The 19,348-nt window shown below is 34.4% G+C and overlaps 1 protein-coding gene and 1 pseudogene across 1 annotated transcript; both read right to left on the bottom strand.

The window, feature by feature from the left end:
* Window positions 1–3,035: 3,035 nt before the first annotated feature.
* On the bottom strand, window positions 3,036–4,312 carry LOC134240518 (uncharacterized; annotated as a pseudogene).
* Window positions 4,313–11,211: 6,899 nt separating this feature from the next.
* On the bottom strand, window positions 11,212–19,328 carry LOC134240493 (histone H2A deubiquitinase MYSM1-like). Its single transcript, XM_062722581.1, has 16 exons — window positions 19,276–19,328; window positions 16,996–17,083; window positions 16,589–16,656; window positions 16,297–16,420; window positions 16,000–16,098; window positions 14,948–15,836; window positions 14,602–14,785; window positions 14,340–14,470; window positions 14,075–14,178; window positions 13,870–13,947; window positions 13,315–13,431; window positions 13,037–13,223; window positions 12,775–12,902; window positions 12,425–12,557; window positions 11,956–12,113; window positions 11,212–11,613 (listed from the first exon to the last, which is right to left on the bottom strand). The coding sequence occupies exons 1-16, from the start codon at window positions 19,326–19,328 to the stop codon at window positions 11,452–11,454; spliced, it is 2,703 nt and encodes a 900-aa protein (XP_062578565.1). The 3' UTR covers window positions 11,212–11,451.
* Window positions 19,329–19,348: the final 20 nt, after the last annotated feature.

Here is a 19,348-nt window from a genome sequence, read left to right on the forward strand (position 1 = left end):
TGAGCCGAAGGCTCAAGTGAGCTTTTCTGATCAAAATTTGTCCATCGTCGTCGGCGTCGTAAACTTTTCACATTTTCATCTTCTTCTCAAGAACCACTGGGCCAATTTCAACCAAACTTGCTACAAAGTATCCTTGGGTAAAGGGGATTCAAGTTTGTTCAAATGAAGGGCCACGCCCTCTTCCAAGGGGAGATAATTAGGAAATAGTGAAAAATTAAGGTCACTTTTAAAAAATCTTCTTCTCAAGAACCACTGGGCTAGGAAAGATGAAACGCATGTTGAAGCATCCTCAGGTAGTGCAGATTCAAGTTTTTCTAATCATGACCCCCGGGGGTAGGGTGGGGCCACAATGGCCGATAAAAGTTTTACATTGGAATATATAGGGAAACCTTTTAAAATCTTCTTTTCAAGTACTTCAAAGCCATGTTTAGTGATATTTATAGGGAATAATCCTAGGGTAGTGTAGATTCTAGTTTGTTCAAATCATGACCCCAAGGGGTAGGGTGGGGCCACAATGGCCAATCAAAGTTTTACATAGGAATATATAGGAAAAATCTTTTCAAGAACCATTGAGACAGGAAAGATGAAACTCCTGTGGAATCATCCCCAGGTAGTGTAGATTCAAGTTTGTTCAAATCATGACCCATGTTTGATCTGATTCATGTTTGATCTGATATGTGCTTTTTCCTAGCCAATTGCTCAGGTGAGCGATGTGGCCCCTGGGCCTCTTGTTAGAATATGGGCCATAACTCAAGAACCCCTTGGCCAATTATTGTCAAATTTGTCACAGGGTATCCTTGGCCCAAGGGCTACCATTTATACTAAAATTAGGGGTGGAACCCTAAAACAAGGGGAGATAATCCCGAAAATAAAACCAAAAGTACTGGTTGCTAAAAAATCTTCTTCTCCAGAACCACCAGGCAGATTTTCACCAAACTTACATACAAGGGTCAGGATATGTTGAAGATTAAAAATTGTTCAAGGCATGGGGCAAAGGGCGTGGTCTCAAGGTCACTTCAAAGTTGACCAAAATTTACACTTATTAAAAACATTGATATTTTGCTTACTATAAAGACTAGGATCATCAAATCTTGTAAGTTGATGCATCTCAGGACTTGACATCATGTTACCGGTAATACAAAAGTAGGTCACGGTGACCTACTTTTTAAATTTTACGGGCTTTTGTTTTCAAATTGAGTTGGAAGCATATTTTGGACACTTTAAGGCCTATGATCATAAAACTTTGTCAGTTGGTGCATCTTGGGTCCACAAACAACATCAACTTAAAAGTAGGTCATCGTGACCTACTTTTTAAATTTTATGACTAATCTTTTCTAAAACATTTAATCCCATTATTTCATACACCGAGAGGTTTAGAATCACCAAATCTTGTAAGTTGATGCATCTAGAGGCCTTAAAACATAGGTCACTGTGACCTACTTTTTGAACTTTGCAGGCATTTGTTTTCAAATTGTTTAAAAGGCATATTTTGAATACTATTAGACCTATGATCATCAAATTTTGTCATTTGATGCATTTTTAGTCTTCAGAAAATGTCGACCAAAAAGTAGGTCACTGTGACCTACTTTCGACATTTTATGGCTAGATTTAAGTATCTCGGGTACTAATTGGCTGAGAATCATTAAAATTTGTCAGTTGATGCATCTTGGGTTTTCGGAGATTAACGACCAAAAAGTAGGTAACAGTGACCTACTTTTGACATTTTATGGCTATATTTTAATATCTCAGGTACTAATTGGCTTAGAATCATCAAACTTTGTCATTCCATGCATCTTGGGTCTTCGGAGCATGTCGACCAAAAAGTAGGTCACAGTGACCCACTTTTGAATATCTCAGGTACTGATTGACTTAGAATCATTAAACTTTGCAGGTAAGTAATTTTTTTTTCTCTGGTTGTCCCCCCCCCCCCAGTTTCAAAAACGATGCTACGTGCCTGGTATTATCAAGAAATAAAGGGTGCGTTCACAGTTCTGCCGTTGGTAGACAAAAGTTGCTGTTGGTAAAATTAATTACCATTGGCATGCCAATGGTACCAATGTTTTTTGCCAATGGTATATTTTTCTGCAGACAATCTAGAGTGTGGTTAATGTTGGTAAATGACGTCACGGCTAGTTATCGACATGGCAACAAGCTAGAAAGACCTGGATCCCGGATTCACTATGATTTAAACGATTTTTCCTCTAAGCCTTTTTAACAAATCATGCCAAAATCACATAAATATCATATCAAACACTTAAATTCATGATTTTGAAGTACGATTTAGACATGATCTATTAAATGGATTATATAAAACTCATAGATATGACAACTAAAGAAGTGTGATCCTGATGTGGTTTGTTTCTCGGCTATGGGTCTGCTATGATTTTCTTGCGATTCTGGCATGTGCCAATAACTTAGAAGACAAAGAAATCTGTAATTCAGTATTATCAACGTTTCCATTTGACTTCCATTGGTAACATTAGTAAAATCGTTACATTTGTATGCCAATATCCGTTCAGGGTTTATTGGTACAGTTGGTACCATTGTCAAATTATTGCGCCAATGGTATTGTTGTGTTAGTATATAAACATAAATGTATACAATGAAATAAGGAATAAATAAGCAATAGGTGAGTTACAATGAGTTGATAACTCACCAAAGATTTGAGTCACCGGATCCCACAGGCCGTATAAACGTTTGGTCACTGTAAGGTCCTGGAGGTAACTAGTGAAATCTATTTACATGCTATTAATAGACATTAAAAGTATTCCGATCCCGATCATAAATACATCGGTTATCACTACATTCCTCCCCATCATATTTGAAAGATCTTATACATATGATCATAAAAATATTTACATCTTTTAAAATATTAACACATATAAGGCCTATAAAAACTTAAAAAGAACATCAACGTGTCAAAATAAAAACTTTTGAATATTTATTACACACGGACAATGAAATTGACAACAATCAGACGATCTGACTATTTATCAGCACTGTCCATATGCAATAAATAATGATAAAAGATACTGTTAAACTTTAATAATAATACTTTGTTGAATTTTAATCTTGAAATCGTCCAGTAGGAAATCATTTCCCAAATCTGAGAGATGGACGCCATCTCTTCTAAATAAATATCTTTTTCTTGGTTCAATTTTACCATGTGTAATAATATTTTCAATTCCAATAAAATCACTAATTCCCTTGTTAATCATAGATCTTTCCTTTTCTCCCTCTTCCCAAATTAAACCCCTCCAAGTAATTAAGTCTTGTTAATAGTTCTGAAACAATAATTTTGCAATTTGGAAACTTTTGTCCAATTTCAGTTAAATCATTTTGCATGTTTGGTAATAGTTTTCTTGAACATCCAAATTTAATGTCATTTGAACCTAAATGTATAATAATAAAATCTGGCAGAGGAAACTTTGATGTACAAAAAGAAACAGCATCCAATAAACTTTTCCATTTCATTCCTCTTATTCCATGCCAAAAAATACTCAATTTTGTCTTTTCAAATTCAAGGTTTTCTACACTGATGTCATTGGCTCTTTGAGCAGCCCAATGTACAATTGATGAACCTAAAATCCACACTACATACTTTTTGTAAGTTTTAAAAAGAAGATCTGTACAACTAGAAATTTCTATTAGTTTGCTTAAAATCTTCCAATGTAAAAGAGATGAAACATTGACTACTGGAAAAGGGATTTTTGAAACTGTCAATCCTGGAAACTTGTCTTTTAAAAATTTTTCACAATGAACAAGATGATCATCTTGAAAAACAGATCCCTGGCAACAGCTGAACTGTTCATTGCTGTTAATGAATTTAATCAGGTTCTCAAAAGTTTCTAATTTCAAAACTTAAATAATCTGTAAGAACAGGTAATACATAAAATCAATCCAGAAATGATCAAACTGTACAGGGATATTATTGTTATGCTGATTTTCCACATGCATATCTAAAAAATGTTTCTGGCCAAAGTTAATTTTGCATGTCGGGCAGCATGTGGAGGGATACGCATACCATGGCAAATGGTCTTTTATAACATGACGCTTAACATGTGTGAATTTTGCAGTACAAATTGGGCATGGTTTCCCTCTTTTACTAGTAGTAGATCCAGGCACTTTAGATGGAGGACTGAGTAGTTGATCATATTCGTAATCAGGAACGAAGTCCTTTTTTCTTCCATTTTAACTAAATAAAACACTAAATATATCATAAGTTTATCCGGATACTCACAATTCCGAATATTTATATACATATATGTACATTTTTTTTTTTTTTAGAATAAGTGTACTTATTCAATACCATATTATATATAAAATATCTGGGGCGAATCAGTAGGTTGAATTGTATGTCTTAAAATATATGTATTACAATAAACAATATGTTGGCAAATTAATCATCAAGATCATAATCAGCCAAATATCTTGGTTTTCTCCTATTTCTCTCTGGCTTCTTTTTAGAATTATCTGAGACATCACAAGACAATGGTATCAGAGTATCCGACTCCACTATCTGTTGATTTCCAGATAAATCTTCACTATCATCATAAAAATCATTTTCTCGTCCATTAAAAAGTTCTGAAAGGTTAAACACATTGTCAAAATCTGTTTCTTGAACAGAGTTAAACTCAACATCATCTTTTTTAAGAATTTGATTTCTTAACCGAGATAACCATACAGGATGGTTTCGATCTTGACAAAGCTTAATTCTGTCATGATGAATAACTTCCTCTCTCTTTCTGTTTTTTATTTTATACAGAACAGGGGACTTTACTTCTGAAATGATGTAAGGGCCTTTCCAAGGGGATTTTAATTTTGGACTTTGACCAACAGTTGTGGCTGAATTCAATTTATATACAACATCCCCTATCTGATATGTACTTTGAAAAGATTTCAAATCATAATCTCTCTTTTGTCTTTGTTGTGAACATTTGAGATTATCTCTTGCTTCTTTATGGATAAGTTCCATATTTGATCTTAATTTTGAAACAAATTCATTTGCATCTGTTTCTTTGTATATTGATTGTTGTACCAAGAAATATGTCTAATGGTTGTAAAACATCTCTCCCTAACATCATTTGATTTGGTGTAAACCCTGTTTGTCTGTTTTTTGTAGCTCGAATTGCTCCTGCAAGCTGTTGTAAATATGAGTCCCAGGTATCTTGTTTGTTTTTTATGTAGCACCTTAAAGCTTGTAAAATTGTTCGATTATATCTTTCTATCTGACCATTTGAAGCTGGGTGATATGGGGTAGTTCTCGTCTTAGCAATTTGTAAAAGATCACAGATATTTCGCAAGATATTACCATCCATATTTTTACCTTGGTCAGTGTGCAATTCTAATGGGCAACCTAATCTACAAATGAAGTTATCAACCAATGTTTTAGCTATGAGCTCAGCCTTTTGATTTGGTAAAGGGAAACTGATTCAACCCATTTAGTAAACTGATCTATGATCATGAGAATGTATTTGTTCCCTAATTTTGTTTCAGGTAAGGGGCCTAAAATATCCATATGGACTCTTTCCATTGGAATGCCAGAATGATACTGCCCTAATTGACCTCTAGCTTTGACATTAGGTTTTTTATTTTTATTGCAAACTTCACATGATCTTACATATTCCTTACAGTCAGTACACATATTATACCATATAGCACATTTTCTCAGTTTTTCTAGTGTATTTGTTTGCCCTAAATGTCCTGAAAGTGGAATATCATGACATAATTCCAGTACATTTTGTATCAGACTTTTTGGAACTACATAAAGTAACCTTGGTATTAAAGGGTCTTCCCACAAATAGTACAAAATACCATTTTTTATTTGTAGCTGTGATCATCTACATAGCCAAAAATGTCTTACAGTCTTACTGGATAATTGAAGTTCCTGAATAGAGGGTTCATATTTGTTTGTTAACCACAACTTAATTTGACAAAGGTCTGAATCTTCTTCTTGCGCATTTTTGATAATATCATTGTCTAGCTCTATGCTTTTGTATTGATAATCTGAACTAGTTCTTGTAGATCTTATTGATATGGGAACTACATAATCTATGTCTTCTTCAAATGTTTCCCATTGTTTTCTAGCTCTAGTACAGAAAGGACAACCTCCACAAGGGAGAGAATCGAGTGGAATATTTGCTCTATAATTATTACATGATGGTAATGGGTCAGGAATTCTTGACAATGCATCTGCATTTTGATGATGTTTACCAGATCTATGTTGAATGACCATATTGTATTGTGCTGATTCTTCTAACCACCTAGCTAACTGACCTTGGATATTCTTGAAATTCATCAACCAAATCAGACTGTTATGATCTGTTCTAATAACAAAAGGTCTTCCTAATAAAAAATCTCTGAATTGTCTGGTAAAAACAACAATAGATAATAATTCTTTCCTAGTTGTACAATATTTGCGTTGTTGTGGTGTTAAAACTTTACTAGCAAAGGAAATCGTTTTTTCTATGCCATCTTGAATTTGACTTAATTCTGCTCCTATACTCTTATCTGAAGCATCAGTATCTAATATGAAAGTCTCTTCGGGATCTGGGTGGTTTAATATTGTTCCTTTTAACATAGCTTCTTTCAATTTGTCAAATGCCTCTTGATGTTTATCTAGCCAATTGAACTTGAAAGTTGGTACTATAATGGTAGAACTGTGAACGCACCCAATATTATTGTTATGCTGTGAATGTATGCAAAATGTTTAAATACAAACATGTCATTTTTTTCTTAATTCCAAGAAGGCTGACGTAATAAAATTTCAAGAATTCTTTTGTTGCAGGTTTACACCTTTCTTTAAAGGGATATGAAAGTGTCGTATGAAGTGTGTTCGCTGTGAAAATTAAAGGCAAAGGCTTGTATGCCTAATCTGAACTAGGTTTATCAAGTTTCAAAATATAGTATGTTATTTATAGAAATAATCCATTGAAGCCTTTTCTATTTCCTGGGCGTACCTTTATTTTTATTATTAGACCTATATCTGAAAAGCACATTATTTAGAAACTTAGCATCTAAAATGTATGAAGACACGTACTTCTTATCTTTGAAGGAGCAATGGACTCCCAACCTATATCGGAATCTGTTTATGTGGGGTTGTGCCGTTACATAGGGACTTCATATCAAATATCCATGAGGAGGGGGGTATGGGACATTAGACAGAGAATTACAAATCTGGTAAACAAAGAGGAGGACAACTACGAAATGTGGAGTGGAAGTCGAAAGGAGGGATTCAGACTTGCTTCGTCTGATATGGATTGGATGTTCTCCCCAAAAGATAACAGAGTCATATGGAACTTGTGTCAGATTCAGTACTATACCCTACATAGTAAAACACTGATTTTATCGGAATTTCAGATGAGTCCTCCTGGGTTTGTTTTACTTCAGCTATTAACGCCATCATATCCAGGTTTCCTGAGAGAAATCTATGGCACGCCAAATTCACAAAAATGAGATAAACCTAGTTTCACAATTGATAAACTAGGTTTATCAACTGTAAACTATAGTTTACAAACCCAAACTATAGTTAACGATTCGTTAAATATAGTTTTCATCTGTAAAACTATATTTAACGGTCGTTAACTATAGTTTACGAATGCTAATCTAAGTTTATCTGTCTGAATAAAGCGTTAACAATAGATTTTGTTGATAAACATAGATTCATGTTTGTAAACTAGAGTTTACAATCGTAAACTATACTTAAGAGTTGTTAATCATAGTTTCACAAATCGTGAAACTATATTTATCAGATCGTTAACTATAGTTAACGGTTTGTAAACTATAGTTTACAAATCGTGAAACTGTATTTATCAGATAATCTATGTTTTGCAATCGCAAATAATAGTTTTCGGTGTTAAGTATAGTTTACGGTTGTGAAACATAGATTATCGCGTTAACTATAGTTTACAGATGTAAAATATAGATTAACGTTGTTAACTATAGTTTACAGTCCGTAAACTATAGTTTACAACCGATAAACCTAGTTTATCGACTGTGAAACCATGATTATCTCATTTTTGTGAATTTGGCATGCCATAGAAATCATATCGTCATGTGTCAAAATGAAAAACAGATATTTATGGCACGCCAAATTCACAAACTAGGTTTATCGACTGTAAACTATAGTTTACAAACCGTAAACTATAGTTAACGATTCTTTAAGTATAGTTAACGATTCGTTAAGTATAGTTTTCATCTGTAAAACTATATTTAACGGTTGTTAACTATAGTTTACGAATGATAATCTAAGTTTATCTGTCGGAATAAAGCGTTAACAATAGATTTTGTTGATAAACATAGATTCACGTTTGTAAGCTATAGTTTACAATCGTAAACTACATGTAAAGTTAAGAGTTGTTAATCATAGTTTCACAAATCGTGAAACTATATTTATCAGATCGTTAACTATAGTTAACGGTTTGTAAACTATAGTTTACAAATCGTGAAACTGTATTTATCAGATAATCTATGTTTTGCAATCACAAATGATTGTTTTCGATGTTAAGTATAGTTTACGGTTGTGAAACATAGATTTTTGCGTTAACTATGGTTTACAGATGTAAAATATAGATTAACGTTGTTAACTATAGTTGACAGTCCGTAAACTATAGTTTACAACCGATAAACCTAGTTTATCGACTGTGAAACTATGTTTTGCTCATTTTTGTGGATTTTCATACATAGATATTATATATCTAGCTCATTATACAGACAGATTACTTGTTCCAAAGTATTTCCCTTCTCTAACGTTCATGGTCCGTGTGGTAGCGGTTTTTATGGGATTGGCGGAATGGAATGCGATGCTGCACAGTGCCTGACATGCGACATTTGGCCACCGACTGCTTCTTCCTTTATTACCAGAAGTTCACATTGGCCAGAATCTCGTGTTCTTCAAGATATAGTTAAAAGTGGATGCCATTTGGTAGCAACTGGAAACAAGCTATCCGAACACGAAGACAAGGAATGGAGGATATCCTTCTCCTTGGCGGAGCAGAAGCTTGTATACTCGATGAACCATTGTCTGTTTTTGACGTATGCTTTACTAAAACTGTTCTTGAAAGACGTTATAAACAGTGAAACAGAGGAAAAGTTACTCTGCTCCTATCACATGAAACAGCAGTTTTCTGGGTTATCCAGCTAAACATGGTTCCTAGCTGGTCTTCGCAAAATCTTTTAGAATGTTTTTGGGTCTGCTTTAAAACGATCCTTAAATGGGTGTATGACGGGGTCTGTCCTAACTTTTTTATTCCAGAAAATAACGTTTCTCGGTAAGATCCATGGACATGCGCAGAAAACCTTACTTATGAGGCTTACGGGGCTGTATGAGAGAGGAGTTGTATCCCTTCAAGACATTCCAGCCATAAGATTTTACGTTTTACATGCTCTTCACCATCCTAGAAGCTTTGTCTGCGTAGAAGAACATTATACATTTATTGACTGAGTTCGAGGGCAACATGCGTTTTGTCGGACCCAAGAACCAAACTGTCTGCCTGAGGCCGTTAGGCCGAAGGCAGACAGTTTGGTTCGAGGGTCCGACAAAACGCGTTTTGCCCGAGAACTCTGTCAATAAATGTTTTGTTATACCTTTCATTTTATTATATATTTTTTGACATACATGTATTTTGTACTATATTCCGTAATGTAACATTAGATCTGTCACTGTTTAAAACAAAAGAATGAAAATGAGATTAAGCTCCGCCCATTCTGTGACGTAAGCGGTCCAACATCTCTCCGAGCGGTCCAACATCTCACTCAGCGGTCCAACATCAATTTTTTTATGCCCGCTCAGCAAAACATTAAAAATGTTAGACTTTTTTCTGTATAGATTTGTAAAGGAACAATCTTTTAAAGGTATAATAACATCTCCTTTCAGAGACAAAATTTGATGTTGAAATGTTTACTGAAATTGCAACAGTTAATTCTCATCGCATTCCACATTTAAATACATGTTGGAAGCATTTAGAAGCAATAAGCATTGTAAGACATTCAAACTTGAAAAAGTTTGAGTTTCTTACAATTCAAAACCTTACTGCCATTGTTTTGCAAGACATGGCCTTTATTTTACAAAATCTTCGCCTCAAATCGAGTTCAACAAGAGAAATTTACATCATAAATGAACAAATATGCAACCTGCTGAAAATGGCAGCTAAGATGGGATCTATTTCAGATATGTTATACATTGAACTCTTCATTTGTAAGTGATTAAAACGTTCGTGAAGCTCACCAATCCTCTGTTAATTCATTTCAAACTCTGGTTAAATGCCTTTGATTGTCCAAAAAAAATAGCATTTAACAGCATAGTCTGTGGGACAAAAATTTGACAACTAAAAGTCTCTGTTGAGATTGTAGCTCTACTGGTTTGTACTTATAACAAAGGAAGAGAAAAGTGGTCCTTTTTGTGGCAAGTTTGCAATAAGACTACAACTGTAGGAGTAGCTTGAAATGAAATGTTACAGAATTTACAAATTTAGTTACCATGGCAACATCATTCATCAAATCAAAGAAACAAAAAAGACACTTGTGTATCTCATTGTAGTCTACTTGCATGCCACATTATATTATAGTCAGACTAAAACTGTATTTGGAGTAGCATTTTTAAAGTATTTTACAAGAAATTCAATTTTCGTAACCACGGCAACAATGTTCATTGAAATCAAAAACCAATAAAATAGAAATATGTATCGTAGTCTACTTGTATGCCAAGTTATATTGAAATCAGACCAAAACTGTAGGAGAAGTAGCATTTTGAAAGTATTTCACAGAAATTTCTATTTTTAGTAATCATGGCAACACCTTTATTGAAATAAAAAAATGATATACAGAATTATGTATCTTAGTGTAGTCTACTTGTGTGCCAACTTATAGTGAAATCAGACCAAAATTGTGGGAGGAGTAGCATTTCAAAAGTATTTCACAGAAATTTCTATTTTTAGTAACCAAGGCGAACATCATTCATTGAAATCATTTTTTCATTCTGAAGAGCTCAACAGTGTTTTGTTTCAAAAGCTACAAATGATTCCAGATATTTTGACAGTTTATTTATTTTAGACATGGCAGACTAAGGTGTAGTAGGAATGCAAATTTGGCAGAAGCTAAAACTGCAGCATGATCCTGGTGCCATGCCTTATCTATTGTTTGAACCAAAATTACAAGAAACATCTAGATTCTGTTTTACTATTTTATCTTTTGATTTAAAACAAAACATGAGAAGAAATAAATTTATCAAAGCAACTACGAAACGTATTTTAAAAAAAGTAATAATAAGCTTGGAAAAACAATTACCTCAACCAGAATGAACAACTTATAAAATGTCTTGGACAGTTATATCATCTTGTACCAAAAGTAAGAAATACAAGTTTATTACTTGCATTTCAGTCGGTCAAGTCCCTTACAATTTATCTATGCAAAACAAATACAAGAAGAACAGATTTATAGATTTTTCAACATGCGTCAAGACTGAGTGTTGACTGTAATTTCTTGTAACTCTATAATCTGACTCTGAATGTCTTTCTCAGAGGTAAACGCTGCTGAGAAAATCTCTCTGACAATCTCAACAAACTGAGTGGACTCATCTGAGTTTGGCTCAAGGGAATCTTTCAGGGACTCAAGCATCTACAATAGAATGACAATCTCATACAACACCTGAGTGTCACAGGAAATTAATTCATAATGCATCAACTTACTCTCAAAAGAACTGAGGTTTGATCCCAGTTTAAAAGAAATGGTGTATAATAACTGGTCATTTTCCAGACTACCAGTATAAATACATTAAAATGCATTAGCAGGAACACTGTAGACTGCATGTAGATCAAAATGTTTCAATTCTATGTATCTGTTTATTTGATCAACTGTAATCAATTCGATATCAAATACAGAAGAAATACTACCACAACAACAAAGATATATTGAGTTAAATCAATGGGAAAATCTCGGGTATTGATAAGACAATGCTACCTTGTCGAGACATGACGTGGTGCCCAGATATGGCTGTAAGAGTTCTACGCGGTGTCTATCCTGACTGTACTTCTCAGCTAACGTTTTAATACTGCGTATCACTAACTCCGACTGTAAGGGCTGCATGATCATCCCATAGTTAAATGAGAATGGTATATCTGTAGAAAAACAAGGTGGAATGAATGTCAGTACACATAGTAGGAGAGACTAGTTATCGGGGTAGGGTGCTACAGGTATTTCCTGTATATTAACTTCCGGTACAAAATAATTCTCCTGAACTTAAAGCTCAAAAAAATTTTTAAGTTTTACTCATAATTATTTTTACAAGTTTATTTCATTTTTTCTTTTTTACAAATTTATCTAAAAAAGTCTACAAGTTTATCTAAAATATAGAAAAGTTTTCTTACAATTTTAATGACAGTTTAATAATCTTAGTTTTTCTTCCGAGTTTTACGAGAGGACGACTTACTGCACTTGTCCAGTGGGCTGACCTCTGAACTGATTGTCAGGCACTGGAACTCTGAACACAGCCCCATACAGGTTCTGTTGTACGGACTGACTATAACACCGAGGAAGGAAAAACCATCCTGGGCAAAGTACTCCTGTAAGAACAGAAATATCCAGTTATAGCTCCAAAGCTTTGTATACTACCAATAAACTTTATTGAATCCCATATCAAATAATGTTCAAATAAAGCACACACAAAAAAAAATTCTACATCAATTCTCTTATTTGACTGAATTGACTTCTTTCTCCTAGACTATACATCATACAAAATGTATTGTAATGTTTGGAGTTAACCTGACCACATAATCTCACCTGAAATTTGAGCTGAGTCTCGATGTCCCGTATTGAGGGGTTGGGGTTAAAGGTCGGATGGGAATGGTACCAGCCAATGACATTCATTCTGTTGTTACTGATCTCCTCACAGGCAAACGTCTGAGACACTGTAGGAAAACAAATGTGTTATTAAAAATATTAAAGCATTTTGCTCAAGTGGAAACAATTAATGAACTGAAAACAGCCATATTATAAGCTGCAGTTGACCACAGTAGTTGTTGGATTGCTTCCAGTGACTTACCTGGATCCATTTCACACTGGAGACCAGTACTGATACTGTTACAGGGAATCGCCATGGTAATCTCTAGATGCTGGTCATCATCATGGTAACAACCTCCTAACATTCCTATCACCTCTGTCTTTGATATATGAGCATGAATATCCATTATCACTAGAGCTGTATTGTGTATTTCAACGTAGAAGGGGGCCTGAAAGAGAGGTGGCATTATTATTTTATAGTGTGTCATTTATATATTACATGTATAATCCAATCAACACACAGTGAAAATAATGACTTACTGGTCTCTCTTGAGAAAAATTCTGACAAGGTATAAGTTTGAAAGGGTCAAGACTTTGGACCTTGGGTGACCTTGACACCTTTCCAGGGCTTTCCTTGGTAGAAACTTTATCTTGATGCTAAAATACAAAACTAAAGTTCATTGGTTTCAAAATAAACTTTTAAGATTATGGCAATTTAAAGCATGAACATTTTTTTCCTGAAGTACTTGTCTTCTCATTATATGTGTACTTTTTGCTTGCAGTTTCTTTCATTCCTTTACATGTGTATGGCCAATGCATTGGCCATACTCATTTTCCACTTAGTTAATGCATTATTCTGTAGACGTACTTTGTTCTATGGGGTAATAATTCTCAATTTCTGTTTAATCCGCGGGTAGAAAATTACACTGATTTCTTAGACTTTCACTAAATGTCTTACATTTATATATAAAGCACGCTTAAACAAATTTCCCCAGAAAATTTGTAACTGCGTACATAGCATAAATTATACATGTACCACGCAGAAAAGTACTTCTACAGTAACTCTTTTTCATCATATTGGGGTAATGTAATTACCTGTATAGTTTTGCCCTGTAATTCTTTTTCATCAACCCACTGCCCATATTCATTTCTAATTCTTCTTTTTCTTGGTCGCTGCAACCAAACAACATCGTTATTCTCATCCAGTTTGATTTAACATTTTATCAAATGAACATATACATGTACTTACAATAATGTAAAATTTCCATTCAAGTCCCCAGAAATATTTTTGTCTACCTACCATGGACTCTAGTTTAGAGAAGTTGACTTTGACTATGGCTTCTCGGGTTCTATCTCTGGATACCTGGGGTCCTACTTTAGATGCCTGATTGTAACAAGCTTGTTCTAAATAACAACAGAAACATAAAACTAATATACAAGTATATAGTAAATCTTTTGAAATCTTGATGAAAATATTCTGAATTTTTATCTTTAATCAGATTTTCTCAGAAGTGAACACTTGATGCCCCAAAACCAGGTAATTACAGATTTTTAGTTATTCTTACCACATCCAAAATTAATAGCTCCTGTACACTCCAAGAAAGCATGAATTCTTCCGATGCAGTTGACATCCCCACAATTCTTCAATCCCGGCCGAACACAGGTTTTGTTCAGGTATCCAGGCTTACATTTTGCCCTGAAAGTTTTTTCTTTTAAAAGAGATTTGTTTTTCTCCAACAGAAGCAAAAACAGTGAATCACAGAAATTATTTTATACTTGTATACAGAAAAAATTTTTTTTTTATAACTTATCATTTCAAATATTTACCAAGTTTCCAAAATGTAATTTCTTATTCTTAAATAACGCTCTGGAGTTTTAGAGGGCCGTCCATCAAAAAAGTCGGCATGAATTTGGTGCTCCTGTTCTGTTATAGTATCTGGGTCAATCTGGGCTTCCTGTGTAGGTATGGGCAAATCCAGGTACTCTCCATTCCATAAAACTATGAAATTATCTGTCCAAAAACAAAAATCATAAAACTTTACTTAAGAAGAGAGCTTTAAATGGTTTTCAAGAGTTATTCTCACTAAAACAGAATGGTTAATCTAAATTTATATATCCCAGTATATCTTAGGGTCTCTGTTTCTTTAGACCTTTTTACAGCAAGAATACTCACTTGATTTTGGCCTATGAGATTCTGGTACTTCATTCTCTGTGTTATGTATATTTTCCTCCTCTTTCTCATCAATAAGGACAGAGACAGCATCGCTTTGATTTGGTTCACCATCTGGGGGCTTCTCCTCACTTCTCTCTTTGTACTTTCCTTTTTCTGGAGTTTTGTTGAGATTGGCCGCTCGGACCAGTTGTTCATACACTGAGTTGGGGGAAGCTGATCGAGATTTGAGGATTGGATTTTCCTCATCCTCATTTTCAATGTCTATCTCTCCATCTTCATCCTCGTCCTCCTTCACAATGTCTGCCACGGCACAGAATCCGTCCAGATTCTCTATCACCCCCGTCGACTGCTGAAGACGAGATTCTAGAGATGGACTAAGCTGACCAATGCCCCCGCTGGAGGTAGCTGTGACCAGTAAACTCACCATTGAGGATGGTGTGGCAAGGTTCGCAGTCTCAGCCTCTGGCTGTGAGACAATTGTCTTAGGAGCAGGTTTGACGCTTATCTGTACTTGGCCCTGTGTTTCTGATGATCTATCTATCTTTCTTTGTTTGGCACCTGATGTTTTACTCCCTGATTTTGATTCTTTCTTCATTGCTTCCCTTTTTTGACCATGTGATTCAGTTTTTGCTCTCTGCATTTTCTGGAAAAGCTGAACCTCTAGTTTGTTTTTATTTTTGTTCTTGTTTCCATGATTTATCAACATTTTCCCTAACATGCTGTTTTTGTCTGGAGAAGAGTTGTTTGGCTTGGTCACCGTGATAACGGTTGTTTGTGCAGTCGTGACTAGAGAGAGGACATCTTTGATTGGGTCATCCTTATTCTCGGCTGTGGAAGGCACAGATGGTTTATTGACATCAGTTTCAATGGTCTTCTTCTCTTCTTTTGCCTATAATAAAAATATCATTCTATCCTAATGAAAAAATTATTCAACAGATTTAGAAGTGAAACCCATCAACAAAAAAAGTAAATTAAAAAGATTTTATGTGTAGACTGTGACAGTTATCAATATTTGATAATCAAATGTATATGACAGTTAAGCATGACATTACTTTCTGTTTGAAGTACTGCTGAGCGTAGTTCTTAACTTGTAGACCAGTCCTACTCGGCATGTGCTCTGCAATTTTAGACCAGCTTCGACCAAATACTTCCTACAATTAATTAAAAAACAGGACTGATCAACATATCTAAAACATTCATTCTAGTATATTACATGTATTTTCTTTTGGCCACATACAAATGAAAAAAAAACCTTTGTCTTAAATCTTAACATTGTGTATAGTATCCTTGGAATGTGTTTACAAGAAAAACAATAAAATATGGCATGCATAATTATAAGTTCTCCCTACCAGATATTTTTCAAACATGACTTTCTCCTCCTCTGTCCATGGCTGTTTCTGTATTTGTGACTTTTTGGACAGAAGCCTTTGATTCTTTACTTTACGAGGACTTCCCTTTCCACTGGTATAATAACTAATGTAAGAATTAAGGAAATCTACTGTCATATACCTTATAATTATATATACTGGTACAAATTTTATATCTATATCATTATCATATACAACGAACCAAATTTCAATGTGCCGACAATACAAGCTGAATTAGTATAGGACTGACACTTTAAAAGAATGAAAAGGATACTGCTCCTCTTGAAGCATTTTTTCAATTGTTGCTTTTGATTTTTCATCAAAGGTGTCCATTGTCCAGCCCTGGAACATAAAAAATATTGCACTTGGAAATGCATCAATTGAAAACTATTTATAAACATGATAAAGACTAAAAGTATAAATTTAAAGCAACAGTGTATAATTCTTAATTATCTCCCTTTAAAAAAAACTATATGTATGGCTTTTTTTTTTAAAACTTGAATTCCCTTTTCCCAAGGATGTTTTAATGTACATTTGGCTGAAAGTGGTCAAGTGGTTCTGGAGTATTGACAGATGGATATAGACAACTTACAGGTGATCAGAAAAGCCCATTCAAATCTTCAGTTCAGGTGACCTAACAATCTATCAAACAAAACAAGCCTACACATTTTGTCTACTTACCTGCTCCAGCATCCAGGCAGGATTTGTGTATTCTGGCAGCAAGTTGGCACTTTTGGAAGGAAGCTCATCATAAATATCATTGTCCACACTGCAAAACAGATTTAAACTTCAATTATACATTGTAGTTAAAGAACAATAAAGAAACCAGTTATAGCAATATGAGCTGCATTTTTGAGAATTGTATTTTGCTATTTAAAATGTGCATTTAAATTGATAAGTTTGAAATTGGATGTAATATAAATCATTATGATCAATTAGGCTTAAATAATGGATTAAATTGTTTCTAAAGAAAGACATGTACAATAGATATTATTGAATTATATAATGAATCAATAGTGTACAGGTCAACAAAAATTTAATTTCAAAATGCTTAAAAAACAGTTTTTCCATTTAAATATTAAAATCTGAAATTTATAAATGTTCCTTTCCCCTGAAATAGTTAATTACAAAAAAAAAATTTAGACATCAAAATTACATCTCATATTGTTTTATAAAGTTCAAAATTCATTTGAACATGTTGAAATGTAGTTAGAATAATCTAACTATGCCTTGGGACAAGCTCTCACCACAGTTAGAATATGTGCCATATACTTGCATTGTAGCAAATTGGAGCAGATTCTCTCCAGGGCTCGACATTAACGCTTGTCCGCTTGTCTGGTACCAATGAAAAATAAATTCGGACAAGTGAATATTGCTGGGCACTTGTCCGATTGGACAAGTGCATTTTAATGTAAAGGAGTCTCTAAATAATAAAAAGAACGACTGTTGAAAGCTAAATCGGTAGTCTCAACTCAAGACGGAAGCTGTACATAAAATCCAAACTTCGATCCCAATATGTATCGCTATATTAATATTGAGTTCACATTCGATCGGGATCGAAGTTCACTATAATTGCACTGAAAAGTCATGGAAGATACGAACCGAAGTAGTGAATATTGTTTGATGTTGACAGTTTCACTTGTGGACATTTATGTTATTGTCAGGACAGAAAGCCTAAATTAGATTTCGTTTTATCTGTCTGTAACAATAACATCAAGAATCAAGCAAGCGCATGACATGTGTAAATAAATGGACTTAATTTTAATTTTCAAGTTGAAACTATTGAACTTTATTGAAAATTTTCGGACAAGTGAAGTTGAATTTCGGACAAGTAAATGTCTTGGTCACTTGTCCGAATGGACAAGTAGGAAAAAAAAGTTAATGTCGAGCCCTGCTCTCCAAAATAATTTTGAAGAATACAAAAGGGATTCAGCTAAAAAATAATTACCAAATTAATCAAAACAAACCTTTTTGAGATTGTATATGCCTTTTATCCCCCAAAATAACCTATCTGAAGATAAAAATTCAACTAATTTTCTCACGAAGATTTTTCTCGCTTCAAATTTACCAGCCATGTTTACATTCGGAACTCTCTGAATTGTTCATAGTGAATGCATTGAGTACGAGTTATTGTAACAGAGACAATTTACTGCCCCTGCTGGGGATCAAACCCGGGACCTCTGGCTTGCCAATCCAGTGCTCTACCGATTAAGCTAAAGGGTTAACCCAATAGCTCAAGCTAGTAGGATGCCATGTATCTTACTCCACCACATTATCCCCCTATAGAGAATGAGATGTGCTCATTTCTTTTGGAGTGCCGACACCTGTGGGGCAAAGTTCTAGGGGCAATCACTCTCACCTGCCAGAGAACATCTTGGTCCAAACGTGGGCGCCAAATGTAACAGAGACAATTTATTGCCTCTGCTGGGGATCGAACCAAGGACTTCTGGGCAGTTCTGGCTTGCCAGTCCAGTGCTCTACCGATTGAGCTAAAAGGTTAACCCACTAGCCCAAGCTAGTAGGATGCCATGTATCTTACTCTACCACATTATTGACCAAGTTTCATTTGCTACAATATGAATACATGGCACGAATTCTATCGTTAAACTGGGTCCATAGGACAATATCATTTTAACAATAGAACGTTCTTTCTAATTGAAATGTATTGGACTATTGGTCTCAGTGTCTCATGTTATTATTTTTAACATGTCAAACAACTATCAATATCGTTCTCATGTTAAAATTAAAATAAAAATCAAAAATAAGAATTTCTTTGCATGTTACTTAAAATATGGACTGTATACAAATTATCTAAGAACTGGGACAAAAGCCATAAACTGACTCAATAATTAAACAACCTGAACATGTCACAACTTTAAAGCTGTCTCAAGAAAAATAATTAAAATTTTGCATCTTTCCATGAAAAGTGTGAACTTTCTATAAATTTCGTTAGTAACTCACTCTAATTTAAATTCAAAGTCCCCTTCGATGTCGATTTCCCCTTCCTCCGCCATCTTGTCTGGCGTATTGGTTA

This window comes from Saccostrea cucullata, unplaced genomic scaffold, assembly GCF_032062105.1.
Source record: "Saccostrea cucullata isolate Sc308-1 unplaced genomic scaffold, CSIRO_AGI_Scuc_v1 ctg175, whole genome shotgun sequence".
NCBI classification, from domain to species: Eukaryota; Metazoa; Mollusca; class Bivalvia; order Ostreida; family Ostreidae; genus Saccostrea; species Saccostrea cuccullata.

What these genes read in the sequence shown, in the direction of transcription:
- LOC134240493 (XM_062722581.1), bottom strand. Translation starts at nt 19,328, where the DNA reads ATGGCGGAGGAAGGGGAAATCGACATCGAAGGGGACTTTGAATTTAAA. An exon ending in AGCAGTACTTCAAACAGAAA is followed by an intron (nt 15,837 to 15,999) that starts GTAATGTCATGC and finishes TTTTTATTATAG; the next exon opens with GCAAAAGAAGAGAAGAAGAC. An exon ending in ATTTTTCTCAAGAGAGACCA is followed by an intron (nt 13,224 to 13,314) that starts GTAAGTCATTAT and finishes CCTCTCTTTCAG; the next exon opens with GCCCCCTTCTACGTTGAAAT.